Raw genomic sequence first — 18,388 nt, 5'->3', positions numbered from 1 at the left:
TGGTGGAAGTGGGGGGTAGGTGTGCGAGGTTGGATGTGGAACGTACCGTTGTACGCCGCTCAAGTCGCCCTTTTAACCTGCTGCAATCAATTAATCGCCGATCCGTCCCAGGTTTAGTGTGTCAAGCTTCAAACAAGCTCTGTCGCCAATGGCTATGATAACGCGCTGGTCAGCATCGGCGAAGAGAGAACTTGGCAGCAGCTTACAGAGGCTGGATCCTAAGGCAAGGGTGCTCCGCGATGACTGCGGATGCTATGCGTGTCGTTGTTGTGACGCGTCCTAGGTTGAGGCGGGGCGGAGGTCTGCGCGTGCGCTCAGGGTCATCCATGAACTTGCGCGCCCATCAGGGCCAGTTCCCGATGTCGTCCGTCACGCAGAGGAGGTGGAAGGCCTCCTCGTTGGCCACATTGACGAAGGTGAGCTACGCAATGAGTAGGACATGCGGGTCGAGGGAAGGGGACAGGGAAAGGTGCATAGGGACTCACGCAGGCAAAGTGAGGCGGTCCCATGGTGATCGTCACCGTGGACCGGCCTGATTTGACAATTTGCTGCTCGTGGCATCAAGAAAGACTGCGGCATCAGGAAAGACCAAGTGGTCGGCGCTGTCGTCGGTGGGGGAGGGGAAGATGGACCGAGACCGAGTGCGTCCTCGCGACGCGGTGCGTTTCCTCCGGTTCCGGGGGCGAGTGGACTCAGTGGAGAGGGAGCGAGGGCTGGGAGGGGTATGGAATCGCCGCTGGAATGCACTGGGCTTCGAGTGAGCGCGATATTGAGCTGCTTGGCGAGCACGTTGAAGCGGTCGGTGAGCACTGAGAGCTCATTCGGGATAGCGGAGGGCAAAAGCGGAAGGAGATGCGGAGGTCGAGCGGAGGGTGGTGGTAGGTTTCGGAATGAAATAGGCACACTGCGCTCCAAGTCCCCCACGTCGATCCAGACCGCGTCGAGCTCATCCATCAGGTCCTCCTGTTCTTCTGTCCGTTGCGTGCCCTTCTCCTCCAGCTCTTCCACCCGCGTGCGCAGATCCCCGTCCTCACCTCCTGGCTCCTGGACCTGCCGCTACCATCGCAAGTCGCCCTGAGATGAGTGGCCCCCACGGGACTCGGGGAGCTCCCGCATGCGCTCGAGCCCGCCCGTGTTCTCGAGCAGCTCGCGCGCATTCTTGAGCTCTTCCCCAAGCGCCATGTTGCTTCCTTCCAGCTCGCGCAGGACACCGTCGTCCACGTCGAGACCGCGCCATCTCCTGAGTTCGTGGATCTCGCGCTCGCGGCGCTCTTCATGCAATTCCTCGGGCTTGTGCGTGCGAGACTTGACGCTGCTTGAGCGCTGCAGTTGGTTGAGTGCGCGTGAGAGCGAGAGCTCGAGTTTCTTGTCGACCTTTTCAAGTTCCATGCCGCGGGGTGGCGAGAGGGCGAGCCAGACGAAACGAGACGTTCTCCAAGGAAGTGGGCCTCAAGCTTGTTGTCAAACCATCCTTCTTAAGCACGGATCGATATGCTGCAAGAGATGTAAGTACACCATCTCGGAACCGTGTGAACGAAGACATACCTTGGTCGAAAGTAATACCACTCTTGCTAGAGACGCGGACGTTCCCACTGGCACCCATGTCCCACTCCACCACCTAAAGTCGATACGCTCAAGCGTGTACTCGTGCGCGTGCGGACAGAGGGACAGCGGAGTAGGCGGGGGCCATTGTCTGCCTCCGCGCCGGGGAACACAATGTCTTGAGGGGAAGGGTGCGTCGGGACTCACAGATGCTTTGGCGGAGGGAGGCGGTCGTGCGTCCGTTGCCGCGCTGGTACCGGGGATCGCAGCCGATATCGGCTGGTTGACGACGCTCGACTCGGGGGTAATGCTCGAGCTTCCCGGGATGTCTCCAGACTCGCTCTGGTGCGTGCCCTCCGAATGGTTTGAGTCGTCAATAGACCAAGGCGATCGTCACCGTGGACCGGGGAATGACGACTCGCTGCTCGTGACATCGAGAGAGACTAAGTTGTCGGTGCCGTCGTCGGTGGGGGAGGGGAAGATGATCCGAGTCCGAGTGCGTCCTCGCGACGCGGTGCGTTTCCTCCGGTTCCGGGGGCGAGTGGACTCGGCGGAGAGGGAGCGAGGGCTGGGAGGGGTGACGATACCGCCGCTGGAATGGGGCTTCGCGTTGCCGTTCATAAACTTCTGTTGCTGGTGCGCCTGAAAGGACGTCAGGGACATGAGCCCGTTGTCGACCTTCGTCACGGCGGTGGAGACTGTCTCCTCGGCCGCGCACATCCGGCTCTCCCACTCGTCCCTGGCTCGCCAGAGGCGCTCCCGCTCCTCCGTCCAGTCCTCGTGCACGCTGCTCCACTTGCCCTTGACGTTGTTCTTCCACTCAGCGAATATTGAGGTGAGCAACTCGCGCTCCTCCTTCCTCGCCTCCTCAACAGCGGCGACGGGGACGGTGGGTTCTTGCGGCGCGGCGCGGGCGGACTCATACGCTTGGACGAGCTGCTCCGTGACCTCGACCTGAGACTGCACTTGCGTTTGCGTGTCTTGGACGAGGTTCTCGAGTGACGCGACCTTGGACTCGAGGACGGAGATCGTGGACTGGGCGGTAGCGTGCTGGGCTTCGAGTGAGCGCGAGAGCTCGAGCGCCATCTCGAGCTGTTTGGAGAGCGCGTTGAGGCGGTCGGTGAGCTCGTCCGGGATCGCGGGGGCGGATGCGCGAGGAGAGGGGGAGGTCGGGCGGAGGGTGGTGGCGGGTTGCCGGAACGAGTTCGGCTCCTGCTCTTCATCGTCCTCGGTCATGCCCATGCCGGTAGGCTCGGGTGTCCGCGGGCGGCCGAGCTCGTCACGACTCCTCCGCTGCTCTTCCTCTTCACCAGCCGTGATTTACTCTTCATCCTCCTCGTCGACGCGCTCGAGTTCATGAGGGGTGACCGTCAAAATGCTTCGGGCCTGCAGCGAGCCGACTTCCTGCTTGATGGCGTCGTGCTCAGTGAGCACGTTCTCCAATCACAAGAGACAAGATAGGATGGATGGCCCGTGTATGAGAAACGGTGTGGGTGAGAACAGGATGGTACGCAGGTGGTAGTAGATGAATGGGAGAGACCACGACTGGCCAGCGCGCCTGGACTCCGCGCGTCCGATCATCTGGAGCCGCCGACGCGCGCGCCCAGTGCAGTATCGAATACTAGTTATTCCCTCTCTCCTCCCGGCTCCCCCTCTCCCGCTTCATCGTCCGCGAATATATCTTCATCCCTCCCTGCGTAGTGTGCTACTTCCAGTCCAGGCTTCTCGACAACGCACCACCGGCCAGTCACATCTACGTCTCGAGTGACAATATGTCCCTCAACAGAGGGAATATGCTCCGGATGGGGAATCATCGCCACGACCGACTTGATACAATGCACCGGAACAACCACGAGTCCGTCATCACCACCAGGAAGGGAAGAGTAGATGGTCTTGCAAGATAGTTTGAGCAGTGTCGGCTCCGGCAGACTCCAGAGTGATAGCATGGCGACGCCTTGCTTCCGGTTTCCAATTTTGAGGTGTATGAAGTACTGCACTTCCCCGTATCGTATCTCTCCGTTGAGTACGATCTGCCAAGCTAGTTAGGATGCCTGTATATATTAGAGCCACAACTCCGCTTACCTTCACATTACGGGAGACACGGAGCTTAGGCTTTGTCTTGCCACCCTCCTTCCAATATGATCTCGCAATCTGGCCATTTGGTAGAAGGAGTCTTGCCCAGCGTGCCACACGGAACGCGGGCGCATCTTCGTAGAGCGCCTTGTTGGGAGGATCGTGTTCCTTGAGGTATTCCCGGAGTGCATTTCCCTCTTCGGTACGAATTGTGCGCTCCTTCGTGTCGACTGCCCGGAGGAGCACGTAACCAGACCCGACCTCTTCGGCGCCCCGAGGGTATTCTCCGGACTTGTATTTTGTGTGCTCGAGCTCTGGGAACATAGCCTTGAGCGCATTGATCAGGGCTCTTCGAACAAAACGTTCAGAGAGGTTGGCGTAGGGATTAGAATGGTTCCGAAGCTCCTGTGTCAGGGAGCCAATGGCACGCTCCATGACCCACTGTGTGTAGCACGCTTGCGGGCCAAGCCGCCGAACTTCCGGGCAAATATGAGATAAGGCATGGATGCTTTGCCGCACAAAGTGGAGACGATCGGCACGACGATTGTAGTACAGCTCCTCGAACTCGGTGGTGAATTGCATGAAGTGGCTGTGTGCTTCAAGGAGGTCGTCCTCACGGATGCTGTACGCTAGCGTAATCCGGATGGCACGGACGAGTTGACAGAAGTTCACGAAGTATTGAAGGGGAAGAGGGGAAGCGTAGAGGAGACAGGGACCGAGACCGAAGACGTACATGAGGAATTCCCAGGCTTTGTAGCCACTTTTGATCTTCTCGGCCGGATTTCGCGGAGGACGATCAAACGATCCGGGAAGAAACCGGGTACATTCTGCCACTTGAGCGCCATGGACCTTCCAAACGTCACCCTGGAGGACGGCCCAGTCCCAGCGAGTCTTGTCGTCGGTCTTCTCACATTTGATCGTTGAATCGCCCGCGCGACTCGAGTTTTTGCTGATCCTTTTGGAGGGGGGAGATAGCTCGGTCGATGTGCACTAGAAGAAAAATAGAGCGAAACTCGGGCGCCCAGCCTGGGGCACAAGCGCGCTCCCCGATATCGCGACCACGACTCCGACGACGACTCCGAGGATGGCCACTCGCATAAGAAGTCGAAGTCTGACGCCTCCATCTACCCTTGGGTTGTCAGTCGGCCTGTCGCAAGTCCCACTGCTCGACCGGTTGTCGGACGTCTCGAGGAACAGTACCGCAATTTCGCGCGGGACATCAAGTCCACCCTCACCGATCTTCTCAACACCCCCAGCATTCCCGAGTTCGCCATCTCCGAGTGGGACAACATCCTCCGGGGCAAGCCCGTCGACCTTGACCAAGTCTTCTCGGGCCGATACTCAACAGTTTCAGATGAGAAACAGAAGCACAGGATCGCCGATGGCCTCGAACTCTCTCTTGGCACGACTCGCCCCTCTCGCACCGTCAAGTGCTCCGGCGACTGGGTCGTTGCCTGGCAGGACGCAAGCGCAGCCTATGCGATCGCCCTCCCCGACCTCGCGCCCATCTGCGCCGCCTATAACAAGCAGATTATCAGCCTGTTCGCTTCCCTCCACATCTCCCTTGCTCACCGTGTCCTCGACTACGACCGGGCCGTGCGGAAGCGCGTTGCCCTCAATCGACATCTGTAACTTATGCATTGTGCTAAATGCTCTAAATGCTCTAAATTTTAGAGCTGCTTTGCTAAAAGTATTTTAGAGCACTTTAGAGCATTTAGACATTTTAGAGCAGTTAGAGCAGTAGAGCAGTGAGGGGTGATGTAATGTCTGCAAACATGCATCAATCATCAAGAGCAAATCAGCCTTTCATTAGACTGCTCTTAACCCTCTTGCTTGATGACTAGTTTATGAATGGTTCACAACAAGATACGAATATGGGGAGGACAAAATATATTGGTGTCCAACTAAACTGAACAAAGACGTGCCTGTAACTACAACATAGGGGATGGGGGTGGCACGACCATGGGCAAGATGGCAACGCGACCTTGAGGCAGACAAGGCGGGCAGGGGGCGGGGGGTAGGGTGACGAGAATAACGTGGGGCACAACGGGTATGAGGTGGGTGACACGGGGATACGGATGAAACAACGGCGACGGACAGCGAAGACGTGAGCGCGATGCACGCGACGTCCGCGACGCGGGAGACGAGGGTGCAGGGCGTGCGAGGTGGGCGATGTAAACGATGCTGTGACGTGGGCGATGTGGACAAGGTGAGCGACGCAGGCAAGGTAGGAGATGTGGGCGACACTGACCTGACGCAGGCGGGGCGAGCGAGGGGTGACGCGGGCGGGGCGGACGCAAGCGAGTGATGCGTCTGTGGGTGACACGGACACAGACGCAGGTGACGCAGGCCTAAGGAGGGCGACACAGGTGGGAGGTGTGTGAGGGGTGACGCGGACGCGAGGTGGGCAACGCGTGAGGTGGGTGAAGTGGGCGTGGGCAAGGTGGGCGAGGTGGGAGAGGATGAGGGTGTCAGTGACACGGGGACAAGGCGGGGGTGACATGGGCGATGCGAGCAAGGTGAGTGACGTCGACAAGGATGAGGTGGGCGGTAGGACACGGGCGAGGTGGGGACGCAGACGCGAGTGACGCCACATGCAGCCCCCCGACAGCGCCGACGTCCCGGTCGGTGTTGAGCGCGATGCGGTGGGGTACAAGCGCGGCGTGAAGCTCGGGCCAGACTGTGCCCAGCCCGGGGACGAGCGCGGAGGGCATTCCGGTGGACGAGGACGGTGCGCCATTAAGCGGCGTCCTCGGTCGCGTTCTCGACGGACCACCAGAGGGTGTCTTCCGCGAGCTCGCGCTAGCTCATCTGCAGTCGGCACAGGGACGGGTGGGTATGAGGGGGCGCAAGGAGAGGTTGAAGACGAGCTTACCAGCCAGACATCGATGCCGTACTTGGTGAGCAGGGCGGGAACGTTGGCGAGGCGCGCGTTGCGCCAGTCGTCGAGAACCTTGGACTGTTTGCGCAGGAGTGGGGCAGGTGGATATAGCGCGAAGAGGCGCTGGAGTGTAGCTGGGCGTGGGCTACGCGGGAGGTGACAAGCAAGGTGGACAAGACAGCGACACGGGCAAGACGTGTCTTCTGGCCCATGTGCGAGCCTCCGAGAACGAGCAGCCTCCCGCTTGGGAGGGCGATCAACTGGCCCGTAGTGCGGCCCTCGGGGAGCGGGTCGTCGGCGCTCCGCGGTGCGGCCAGGGCCTGGGGAGGTGGTGGGCGAGGAGCGCAGGAGAACAGAACGGGGGACTCACCGAGACAAAGGGGCCTCGACAGCTCGTCGAGGGAGCGGCAGGCGAGGAGCGCGTTCACATGGTCCGTGGAGATGTTGCGCCAGGAGCAAAAGACAGGGAGGACGGGGAAGACGGGGAGGACGAGGAAGGGCCCAGCGCAGAGTTGGAGTTGGACGAAGGGAACGACGCGCTGGCAGCTGCTGTCAGCGCCGGACGCGTGGGAATGGAGACACGTGCGTGAAGTCCAGCGCTCGGCACTGCCAGCACATCGCGCGCTCTATCCTCACCTGCCTCATCCTGTTCCGTCCTCCCCTGTGTCAACCGCGCCGGCCTCTCATGATGGTGCAGGCCTCCTGCGGGTGGGTAAGTCGCTCACACTGCTCCCCAAAACCCGACTAATGAGGCATGTGCGCGGCGTCGCATCTCCCGCCTCGTCCACCTCACCTGTGTTGCCCGTATCCGCGACCTCGGGCCACTGGATAACGAGCTCGCCCACCGCAAGGCCATGGAGCTTCACCACCAGCTCGAGGTCAAGAACGGCCCCGCCGGCGCACTCTGCAAAAGCGCCTGCCCCCAGTACGTGTTCTGCCGTGTTCCTCGGTGAGTGCTCATTTCATGTTTTTCTTTGCCCTTTCTTCCCGCTCTTTGCCAGCCTGTCTCACTTCGTTTCTCCCTCGCTGCCGTTATGCTCTACAGCCATTGGACTACGTATCAAGCTGACAGGTAAGTTAATTCGTTCTATACGCATTACTGGCAGTGTTCTGATCCTCTTTGCCCTTTGTCATGACCGCATTGCCCGCCTCGCTCACGTTGCCCATGTTGCCTACATCACCACCTGCGGGAGCTGGTGCTCAAAGGCCGTACATCGTCTCTTTCAACGCCCTCCATCTGATCGACCACGACCTCGCCCCACCGCCCCCTCGGTGATCACCATTGGGGACGAGTCCAATGCCGAGCACGACTCCTCGGATGCGGAGGGCGACGACTGCGCCGACCGCCGCGATCGTCTGTCCAGTTACGCAGCCATGGGCGTCTCATACCAGGCGGACGAGGACATGGTGTGGGGGCCTATCAACTGCCAACTGGGCGAGGATAAGGATGAGCTGGTGGGACCCTCGCGTCACCCGCCTTCCCGTGTTCGCCCCCGTGTTCCCTGCATCACCCATCTCGCCCGTTTCGCTCACGTCACCTGTGTCACCCGTATCGCCCACGTCTCCCACATCTCTCGCATCTCCCCCTTACCTTGACCACTGCGTCCGCCTCACTCGCATTACCCACTTCGCCCACGTCTCCCGTTTTGCCTGCATCGCTTATGTCGCCCGTGTACCAACATCGTCCTCATCACGGCCACACCTCACGCATCACCCGTGTCACCCGCTGCGTTGTGCCATGCCCCCGAATCTGCCGTGTTGCGCACTTTGCCCATGTCCGTGTCGCCCACCCGCGTCCCCGAGCTCCCGCCTCGACCCTGTCTCCTGCGTTCTCACCTTGCCCCATGTCGCCCACATCCTCGCCACCCACCTCATAGACTCGCCCACATCACCCGCTTTGCTTACAACTTCCACAGTGACCTTGCACACCTCACCCTTGCCTGCCTTGCCGATGTTGTTCCTGCCTTGCTGTCGTCCATCTCACATATGTTGTGCATGTCATGACAATGTGTGTCTTCCACACCACCCATAGCCTGTACTTTGTAGCATGATAAATATAATTTTTTGTCCTTCTCCTTTATGTTTGTATACTGGTTGAGTGCGTTGTATGAACCTATCCTGCTTGTTGGCTGAATTTGATCCACATGAATAGCATCTATAAGCTCTAAAGCTCTAACAGCTCTAAATCTCACTAAAAGCCAGTGCTAAAGGCTCTACAGCTCTAAATGTTCTAAAAGTGCTAAATGCTCTAAATGCTCTAACTTTAGAGCTTTTAGAGCTTTTAGCACTCTGCAAGAATTACTGATGGAGACCTCCTTTTCACCGACACTGCGGACTTCGCGGACCTTCGCCTCCAGTTCGTCGACTCCGGTGGTGCGAACGTCTTGCAAGCGTCAACGGTCCCTGGACCTAGTCGGCGGAACCCAGGTCCAGGACGAAGTGGTGGCAGCAACTCCGCTCGACGGGGCTCCATGTCTGAAGAAGCGTGCCGCCGCTTCAATTTCAGCATCGCACACGATGCTGCCACGTGCCGATACAAACACGTCTGCTCCGCCTGCCACAGTGGCGGCCATCCCCGACCACAATGCCCTTCGTCTACGGTCTGACCGCCCGCACGCTGTCGCAGTGCCGACGTACCTTCGCGGCATTGCCTGGGGTGATCACAGTTCCCCCAGACGTCGTTTTGGCGATGTTTCTCTTACTCATCCACCTCTTCCTTCGCCGCCCGCTTCTTTCCTTCGTGATCCTGTTGCCTCCCACACCATTGCATCTCATCCCAATCTCTTCCCCATCGTAACCTCTATTAAAGTCGACCGTTTCGCGCAGCTTCTTGAGCACCATCCTAACCAGCCTTTTGTTCGCTCCGTTATCAATGGTCTACGTTCTGGTTTTTGGCCGTACACAGAAGACAAACCTGACTTGTATCCTACTACGTGGGACACTGCTGGATCGCCCCCCACGGACGAGACGGCCCGGGCGTTCCTGCGGGAGCAACGTGACGAGGAGGTGTCTGCTGGGCGATGGTCTCCTTCCTTCGGGCAGGACCTCTTGCCAGGCATGGTCGCAATGCCTATCTTCGCGATTCCCAAACCCAATTCGAAAAAACTACGCCTCATCAACCACTTGTCATACGGCAAACATTCTGTCAACTCTCTTGTCCCACCAGAAGCTATCAAAGGCGCCGTCCTCGATGGAGTGCCCATTCTCGGAGACTCCCTTAAAAAGATCGCCGCCGATTTCCCTGGCGTACCCCTACTGCTTTGGAAGTCGGACGTCGCCCATGCTTACCGCAACCTCCCTGTAGCTCCGCTGCAGCAGCTGCTGCAGATCGACACAGTGGATGGACATCGTCACGTTGACCACAACCTCCCGTTCGGTAGTGATCACCACGGGTCACCCCCGGGTAATTTTGAGTCGACCCGTACCCGGACCCGCGAAACCCGGACCCGTGAGCTCACGGGTCAGGGTATGCTCGGGTACGGCGCTTGCGACCACGGGTCAGTCACGTGTGACGGCTAGAGTCGGCGCTCGCGCGCATGGCTTGCCAGTCGCGTCGTGACTCACGATTTATCCCTTCCTCCCTTTCCCCACCTCTGTTCAACTTCTGCTTCTCTTCTTCTCAGCAACTCCCAAGCCTCAGCCAAACTTCAAGATCTGGAGAACCTGACGCCTTCAAATGATCTTGGAGGAGATGTAGTGGAGGTGGTATGGTATTCATCGGCTCAGTGGGAGTGCGATAAAAAGGTGAGCTTTCATGAAATCTGCTGGCGAGGCTGAGTGCGCGGAGGGCGCGCTTCGACCGCTGGTCCCGCAGCGCGCTCCTCAGCGGCTTCAAGCTCATGCCCGGCTCACTATCTGGGCTCTGGGCGGGCCACCACCTTGTGAGTTTCTCGTCTTCTGTAGCATCTTTTGGCGCTCACGCTCGGAGGACGGGCGCACGCTCGCCGTGGCCTCGTACGCGTTCGACGCCAGGCTAGAGAACCGGCTGTTCACGGCCGTGGCCCACACCCTCTCCTTCGACCTCCGCGAGCTGCACAGCGCCTCCCGCTCTGGGAGCCGAGCGACCCGATACGCGATGGACGAGGGCGCGCTGAACAAGTACTGCCCCCGCTCCTTCCCGGACGCGTATGCCGTCCAGAACACCGGGCGCGCGCGCGGTGGGAGGTGCAAGGTGCACATGCGGAGACGGAGTGTGTGACGAACAGGGAGGAGGAGCGGGCTGAGGTGCGGGCGTGGGTCGCAGAGAAGGCGGCGGAGAAGGCGGCGGAGGGCGATGAAGACGAAACCGAGGACCTGGACGTTGAACTGGACGACAACGACAACCACGACCACGACCACGAGATGGGCGAAGAGCACGGCGGAGTGGCGCGCATTGACCGCGTGCACCGGCAGGTTCAGGACGGGCTCGACATGGACGTCGACGAACTCATCGACGCCGCCTCGAGCGAGGACGACGACGAGCACGAGCCAGAGGACTCGCACTCGCGCGTGGCGAGCCCAACGGACTCGGATGTGTTCTAGAAGTTAATGTACTTTCCTCTGTCCGCTCTCCTTTGCTGATCGTTTCTCCCCCGTGCGCGTTCCTTCGTCCTCCTCCGCTGTCTCGCCTCTTCTTCCCTCTCCGCTTCTCTTCTCCCTCGTCATCCCCTCCGCACGCTGCAAGCACGCACAGACCCCCCAGCAATACGCGCATGCCTGGCGCGCGTAAACGCTGTACGGCCGCGTCCACCCCTGGGATGGCCTCATCGTCATCGTCCGTGTCCAGATCCCGCCAGCGGGCGGCGGCAGCGGCGCGAGCGGCAACACCCTCCCCACCATCTACCGCTGGTACGTCGTTGGCGGGTGCACGCTCGGCGGTGCCTGGCGGCGCGCGAGCGCGAGCGCGCACACCGTCCCGCTCGAGGGCACCTCCGTCGTCTCCAAGGTTGGCCGCCCGCGTGCTGCCGCGGGGGAGGGGGTTGGCGCGGGTTCGGATGCAGACACAAACGCTGACGGATCAGGGTGCGAGTGGTGCGGCGGCGGTGGGCTGGAGAGGGCGCGGAGAAGGGTGAGGTGCAGGGGAGATGGAGTCCTCGAGGCCTCGCACGTACGCCTGGGGGGAGGGCTCATTCATGTGCTGTCCGTCGAGTGTGGCACTCTCGACGCGGTTCGCGGGAGGACCTGGAGACCGACACGACGCGTGTCACGTGAGCGGCGTGCGCACAGGTGAGCCCCATCATCCCTGCCCTCTTGTGATGTGCATGCGAGAAGGCGATTGCACACGCCAGAACAAGCTGCACCAGTGTGTTCTCCCCACCGTGCTCTCAGCCTGTGCCCGCGCTTCCAGCGTGCGCGCATCCGCCGCCACCGTGACGTCGGTTGCGGTGAGGAGCGAGGAGAGTTCGAGATCCGCCTCGCGCTCACGCTTATCATCACCGTCACTGTCGTACGAGATGAGGAAGCATGAACACAACCTTCGCCTTCACCTGGTCTTGAGGTGCGCATGGGGCGGCACGCGATTGCATCCTGTGCGTGCTTCGTGCGCGCACAGGATGATGATCCCTTGTAATGTGATTCAATAGTATTTATTACGAGTATAATGCATTTTGAGCTTCCGGGTCATCACGGGTCGCCGAGGGTTCACCCCGCGGGTGCACGGGTCAGCCGAGCATGACCCGGACCCTTACCCGTGGAACCCGACCCGCCAACCCGCACGGGTTGTGGCCACCCGTGGTGATCACTACCGTTCGGCCATCGTGGCTCTCTCAAGTGCTGGTCCGCGTTTTACTCCCTCGTCTTCTGGATAGCTGAGACTATATATAACATACTCTACATGGCCAACTATGTTGATGACGACGCATCCGGGGCTCGTCGCGATGACCTCGTCTGGTTTGCTCCTTTCCAGGAACACATCCTATCGCCGCTCGCACGCCTCCTGTCCCTTTACGACGACCTCGGTATCCCCTACGAGCACCGGAAACAACTCTGGGGACCGTGTCTACCATACATTGGTTTCTCCGTCGACATTGACTGCTTCTCATTCACTCTCCCAGAAGACTGCAGAGCGAACCTTATCGCCACTATCCAGAAGTTCATCACCTGCACCCCCGGACACCGCCGTCGTTCCATCCACGAGTTCCAGGCACTTGCTGGTCACATTAACTGGGCCCTCAACGTTTTTCCCCTCCTCCGCCCATGCCTCGCGCATATCTACCACAAGCTCTCCAACAAGTCCGACCCACACACCAAGGCTTATATCAACAGCGGCATCACTCGGGATCTCGAGTGGTTCCTCCGTCGCATTGACACACTCCCAGGAGTGCGTATCTTTGCTGCAGCAGCCTGGACGCCTGCGGATCTCGACGAATGGTCCCTCGAGGACGAACTTGTGATCACTGACGCCTCCGGCCGGGGAATGGGCATTTACTTCCCATGGCGCCACCTCGGGCTCGTCTCCGCCCTCCCTACGCAACTCTCCCCTTCCGACAGCTTCGCTGCTGAAGCCCTCACCGTCTGCAGCGCCATTCACCGCCTTCCAAGATGGCGCGCTGCCGGACGTCATATCCGTCGTCTCGCCATTCTCTCGGACAGCGCCAACTCCGTAGCAATGTACACCACCCTGTCGGCATCCCCAGACATGAACCGCATGCTAATCTCGGCCGTCGATGTCTTGATCGACTGTGACTGCACCTATCGCATTGACCACATCCCGGGTGAGTACAACCCTGTCGCCGATGCGCTCTCTCGCGGCCTGTTGGAGAAGGCGTACACCATCGATCCCCTCCTGAACATTGTCACCTTTACACCCCCTCGGGATGCGCTGGGGGACCGGGAATTATGACGCTCCAACCTCACCGTTCACGGCAACCACTGCACGAGCCGTGGACGACAGAGCGGTTCTACCAGGAACGCGCTCTAGCATGTGACCACGCGCTCGACTCCAGCACCCGCTCCACGTACTCTTCTCATCTCAACTCATATCTGGCTTTCTGCGACGCACATGCTTTCCCCTACACCCCCACAGTCGACATCCTCTCCTTCTACGTTGTGTACATGTCCTATCACATCGAACCCCGCTCCATCACTTCCTACCTTTCCGGCATCTGCAGCTCGCTCGAAAGCTACTACCCCGGTGTCCGCAAGCTCCGCAACGATCCGCTCGTCGCGCGCACTCTCAGGGGCTGCATGCGCATGCGGAGCAAACCAGTGCAGCGCAAGAGAGCCCTCGAGTGCACTGACCTACAACGCGCTATCACCACGCACCCGCCCAGATCGTATGATGATCACCTTTTCATGGCGCTCCTCTTCACGGGTTTCCACTGCCTTCTGCGGCTCGGCGACATGGTCCAGCCCGACAAGCCAGAACTTCGTACCCTACGGAAGATCACCCGCCGAGCTTCCCTCACTCTCGATGATGAGCCAGTCACTTTCACTCTCCCCACGCACAAGTCTGATCGCGCATTTGAGGGTGACCATGTCGTCCTTACCAACTTGATCAACGCCGGCCCGGATCCCGTTGCCATCTTCCGCACGTATCTCCGCGGTCGCGATGCGCTCTTCCCATTCCACATCGAGCTCTGGCTGCGTGCGGACAGCTCCGTGCCGACCAGAAACTGGTTCTGCCGTCGCCTCCACGCCATTTTCCCCCGCGACATCTCCGGCCACTCAATGCGCGCAGGTGGGGCGACTGCACTTGCGATAGCAGGCGTACCCGGCCCCATCATACAAGGGGCTGGACGCTGGTCGTCAGACACGTGGCAACGCTACATCCGTAAACACCCAGTCATCCTCCACGCTCTCATGACAACCACGGACCACGCTATCGCCCCTCCCTCCACCTCACAGCAGCGACACCCCGAAAAGCTATAACAGGCACCACTTTTCCTCCTCTCCATCTGCCGAATCATTTTTTTCTTTACCTTCTAGCCTATCGTCGGAAATCTCAGCATCGCGCACCGTGGGCGCCTGGGCCTCCAGGGCTGGGCGCCCGAGTTTCGCTCTATTTTTCTTCTAGTGCACATCGACCGAGCTATCTCCCCCCTCCAAAAGGATCAGCAAAAACTCGAGTCGCGCGGGCGATTCATCGGTGTTTAAACGCGGTTTACACGAGTTGAGTCGCCCGCGCAGCGGCCCGGCACCAAGTCTGAGCCCGTTCAGACGAGCGCGAAGAGCCGGCGCCTCTCCCCGCGAGCTGGCCCATCGCGAGAGCGGCCAGTCCTCCAAGTGGACGCGCTGAACACGCCGCACATGTCTCCGCCGCCGCGCGTCCCCCGAGAAGTGCGCGCGCGCGCTGCCGTGCACCACGCGCACCTCGACGCGCCCACGGCGCGTCTGCCCTATGCCACACAACCCGGGAGCTCCAACCCCTAACGGGTGCTTCTGACGAGTCAATGGCGTGCGTGGCGCGAGCCCCTCTCGCCGGGCAGTACGAGGAGGACGCAGGGTGGCTCCGTGCCAGCCCAACCCTTCCGTGCTGCTGCCAGGTGAGTAGGCGAGGCTCTCACACTCGCGCTCGTCCGCCTTGCTCACACCCTTCCGTGCTGCTGCCAGGCGCGACTCGAGATTTTCGAGCTACCCACCACTGTACCCTTCCCTGTTCTGTTTTTCATATGTACATGTGTAGCGCCTATCGTCGGAAATCTCAGCATCGCGCACCGTGGGCGCCTGGGCCTCCAGGGCTGCATCCCGAGGGGGGGGTGAGCAAGGCGGACGAGCGTGAGTGTGAGAGCCTCGCCTACTCACCTGGCAGCAGCACGGAAGGGTTGGGCTGGCACGGAGCCACCCTGCGTCCTCCTCGTACTGCCCGGCGAGAGGGGCTCGCGCCACGCACGCCATTGACTCGTCAGAAGCACCCGTTAGGGGTTGGAGCTCCCGGGTTGTGTGGCATAGGGCAGACGCGCCGTGGGCGCGTCGAGGTGCGCGTGGTGCACGGCAGCGCGCGCGCGCACTTCTCGGGGGACGCGCGGCGGCGGAGACATGTGCGGCGTGTTCAGCGCGTCCACTTGGAGGACTGGCCGCTCTCGCGATGGGCCAGCTCGCGGGGAGAGGCGCCGGCTCTTCGCGCTCGTCTGAACGGGCTCAGACTTGGTGCCGGGCCGCTGCGCGGGCGACTCAACTCGTGTAAACCGCGTTTAAACACCGAGCCGCGGAAAAGGGAAATGAGGAGATCAGTGAGGTTGAGAGAGACCAGATGCATCTGATCGGCAGGAAATCCAACCGGGGTACCCAAGAAGGAATTCGCCGGAAGGCCACGAAAGAGGCTTGGTTTTGCAATACCAGTCTTCAGTCGCAACCTCTTGTACTGGCTATCGTTCTGAGCCGTGAGCAGCTCGTCGAGGCTGTTCTCATAGCGCTGAATAATTGCTGTGGAAGTATCTAGGACACTTTCATTCAGGTTGTAGTCTCCGTGGTCGCATCCTGTGACAGCGTAGTCGTGTGGCTTGAGCAGCGCGGGATAGTATGTAGTTCCACCGCCAGGTTTGTGACGTCCCCGGAGTGGGCAGAACAGACGACACCCTTGTGCGCCTTGGTGACCGACCAACCCGTTCAGGTAAGTCATCCCGGGACCATCGGCAGTGGCGAGAAGCAGGAAGAGCTTCTGGTAGAAGACCCGCATCTGCGCCGCATCCCACACCGCGAGCTTCTCCTTGGCAAGAGCGGCAAAGTGGTGCAAACCCGGAAAGAGGAAGGAGTCGACATGGCTCGGCTTGTTTGGGCCTGGGATGACGCCACCGGGTAGGACGTACTTCATTTTGTACCGCTGATCCGGGGCCAGGTTGAAGACCACCCATATGTACATCCAACAGTCGGATGGCTTGTTTTGGTAGAGCTGCGCACCATCCATGGAGAGCATCAGGACGATATCATCTTCCCCAATGTCTCCTGATAGCACTCCCTGAATGTAGTCCTCGCCGTGGTAGACATCACTGAACTCGCTGATGTGGTAACCGTTCTGCTCTAGCATCTGCAGAAGCCGCTTGGTTTGCCGCTTTCGGTGCTGCATCCTCTCCGCGTTCTTGGCGTCGCGGCTCTGAGCGACAAGCTGCGGACCGATAGGGATTGTGTCAAAAGTCCGACGGGGTTTCCGCTCCTTCGCCCCGGTGTCCTGCTCGTAGCGAGGCTCGCCGCAGATGGGACAATTCTCAAGATCCGACCATGGGCCCGTGAAGCCTACACACGAGTTCATACACATGTCGCGGGGGATGGGGGCGATTCCAGTGAGGTCCGCGACGAACTTTTTCATGTCGTGGAGAGAGGGCATGGATGTATCCGCATGCGTAGCCTGGTAGCTCTGGCAGATGCGGTTGTATGTGCTATCAGACGACGTAGTGGTGTCCACAAACAACCTAAGAGCAAACTTGAAGCCAGGATCCTGGAGGCGGGGATCGGCATCGACCGGAGTTTGAACCGGGTGTCGAAGTCGATGAAGGGTATCCGGATCGAAGCCGTCCTCATCCAGGGACGCTTTCTCAAGGGCGGCCTTGAAAGCTAAGGCGGTCCTCAGTTCGTTGTATACAACAGCGCGCGGCAGGCCGAGGGAACTTGTCGTCTCTTCATTGATATCGTCCGGTACAGGTACGAACGTAAACGGAAGGGCGGGAATAGGTAGAGCGGCAGCGTCACCTGACCCGGCGCTGGGATCCGTTGGAGGGAGAGGGAGAAGCGGCAAATGCGACAGAATGGGAGAACGTGAAAGGGACGATGGGGAGCGTGGAGGGATCGATGGGGAACGCGGAAGGATCGACGGGGAACGCGGAGGGGTCGACGGGGAACGTGGAGGGGTCGACAGGGAGCGCGGAGGCGAGCGCAGGACGAGTGAATTTGCATAACCACGAGCCGGCGCGATTTCCCCAGTTGCATCAGGCAGCACCTCAAAGCCGTCGTTAAACGCGATCTAACCCGTCCCAACCCTAAGCCAAGCGAAGACGAGCTGGCAAAAAGGACGCACCTCCGCGGTGTTGATGTTCTCGCCAGCTTCATCATTCTCTTGCAGGTCGAGACGGAGACGCTTCGACGACTCTCCCGCCATGCCCTCACCACGACCGTATCCATTTTCATGCGCCTGCATCTGTCCGGCCTGAGTTGAAGCCTTCCGCGCACGCTTTCGAGGTGCCGCTTGCGACATTGACGCGGCAGCGGTTGCAGACTGGCGGAGAGGAGCTTGGTATGTCGCAGGGGCATTCGCCTGGTGCTTCTTCCATGTCTTCCTACAGCGGAAGACGCCGCAACATCGTTCGCAATAGCACCGCACCTTCTGGTTGGGCCCGGACTCTTGCTCGCTTGGCATGGAGCTGGAAAAGCTTCAGCACTGGGGAAAGTTGCAGTAGTCTCAGGTAGACGCAGTGGAGGAGTCAGTTAGGACAGAGTCATAGTCGAGAGGGAAAGGATGGAGGCAGGGACAGAACGCAATCAGATAAGCGCCTGTTTTCGCGCATCCCGCGCGACATTCACGCGAGATCTGGCGCTTCCACTCGACGCGCCCCCGACCCACGTCCACACGCAGCGTGTTGGTCACGAAGCGCTCGCTCAACCAGGCCAGCGATATGCGTGGGAGAAAGATGCCATGAAGATCAGCCCACGAAACGTTGCAGGTCATATTTCATTCGATTTCATTCGATCATGGAAATTTATTCGACAACCATTCGCTCAGATTCGATTGCATTAGACAGCTTTTTGGCTGGGCTTCAAGCTTCTCTTCAGGCTGGGGAAATCATCTCGCAGTCATTGATTACTTCACTCGTATGTAGGCTATGTAGGGGGGGTCCAGTCTCGACGGCACGCGACGCGCGATGGGCAAGAGCAAAGGCTCTGACTGACCACGCTGGGTTGGGCTGGGCGCCGGCGGCGGACGCGGAGCTCGGCGAGCCCGGGTGGGCTCGTGCTCCGCGAATTTGATTGGTCAGGCAGCCTCAA

The 18,388-nt window shown here is 60.0% G+C and overlaps 8 protein-coding genes across 8 annotated transcripts; 4 read left to right on the top strand and 4 right to left on the bottom strand.

Annotated features, from left to right (window-relative positions):
* Positions 1 to 1,056: 1,056 nt before the first annotated feature.
* Positions 1,057 to 2,784, bottom strand: BXZ73DRAFT_99150 (uncharacterized protein; the record flags this gene model as incomplete). The annotated part of the gene is made up of 5 exons (XM_048027912.1): positions 1,057 to 1,374; positions 1,430 to 1,494; positions 1,546 to 1,618; positions 1,750 to 1,896; positions 1,975 to 2,784. 5 exons carry the CDS (start codon positions 2,782 to 2,784, stop codon positions 1,057 to 1,059), a joined length of 1,413 nt encoding a protein of 470 aa, XP_047880279.1.
* A 383-nt stretch (positions 2,785 to 3,167) lies between these two features.
* On the bottom strand, positions 3,168 to 4,889 carry BXZ73DRAFT_88838 (uncharacterized protein; the record flags this gene model as incomplete). Its single annotated transcript, XM_048025093.1, has 3 exons — positions 3,168 to 3,572; positions 3,625 to 4,570; positions 4,816 to 4,889. The coding sequence occupies 3 exons, from the start codon at positions 4,887 to 4,889 to the stop codon at positions 3,168 to 3,170; spliced, it is 1,425 nt and encodes a 474-aa protein (XP_047880278.1).
* A 1,465-nt stretch (positions 4,890 to 6,354) lies between these two features.
* Positions 6,355 to 7,663, bottom strand: BXZ73DRAFT_99147 (uncharacterized protein; the record flags this gene model as incomplete). Its single annotated transcript, XM_048027911.1, has 4 exons — positions 6,355 to 6,417; positions 6,491 to 6,619; positions 6,682 to 7,035; positions 7,655 to 7,663. The coding sequence occupies 4 exons, from the start codon at positions 7,661 to 7,663 to the stop codon at positions 6,355 to 6,357; spliced, it is 555 nt and encodes a 184-aa protein (XP_047880277.1).
* Positions 7,664 to 9,205: 1,542 nt separating this feature from the next.
* On the top strand, positions 9,206 to 9,718 carry BXZ73DRAFT_27270 (uncharacterized protein; the record flags this gene model as incomplete). Its single annotated transcript, XM_048017745.1, has 1 exon — positions 9,206 to 9,718. A coding segment is annotated over one exon (513 nt), but the record flags the coding sequence as incomplete, so codon positions are not given.
* A 2,545-nt stretch (positions 9,719 to 12,263) lies between these two features.
* On the top strand, positions 12,264 to 12,824 carry BXZ73DRAFT_33635 (uncharacterized protein; the record flags this gene model as incomplete). The annotated part of the gene is made up of 1 exon (XM_048017830.1): positions 12,264 to 12,824. A coding segment is annotated over one exon (561 nt), but the record flags the coding sequence as incomplete, so codon positions are not given.
* Positions 12,825 to 12,863: 39 nt separating this feature from the next.
* BXZ73DRAFT_43094 (uncharacterized protein) lies at positions 12,864 to 13,316 on the top strand (the record flags this gene model as incomplete). Its single annotated transcript, XM_048019083.1, has 1 exon — positions 12,864 to 13,316. A coding segment is annotated over one exon (453 nt), but the record flags the coding sequence as incomplete, so codon positions are not given.
* A 158-nt stretch (positions 13,317 to 13,474) lies between these two features.
* BXZ73DRAFT_34542 (uncharacterized protein) lies at positions 13,475 to 14,203 on the top strand (the record flags this gene model as incomplete). Its single annotated transcript, XM_048017851.1, has 1 exon — positions 13,475 to 14,203. A coding segment is annotated over one exon (729 nt), but the record flags the coding sequence as incomplete, so codon positions are not given.
* A 2,272-nt stretch (positions 14,204 to 16,475) lies between these two features.
* BXZ73DRAFT_31667 (uncharacterized protein) lies at positions 16,476 to 16,982 on the bottom strand (the record flags this gene model as incomplete). Its single annotated transcript, XM_048017811.1, has 1 exon — positions 16,476 to 16,982. A coding segment is annotated over one exon (507 nt), but the record flags the coding sequence as incomplete, so codon positions are not given.
* Between the last annotated feature and the right edge of the window lie 1,406 nt (positions 16,983 to 18,388).

Source organism: Epithele typhae (genome assembly GCF_022376455.1).
Source record: "Epithele typhae strain CBS 203.58 chromosome Unknown BXZ73scaffold_10, whole genome shotgun sequence".
Classification (NCBI taxonomy): Eukaryota; Fungi; Basidiomycota; class Agaricomycetes; order Polyporales; family Epitheliaceae; genus Epithele; species Epithele typhae.
Note: the sequence above shows the minus strand (reverse complement) of the source record. Positions and strands in the feature narration are given on the sequence as shown.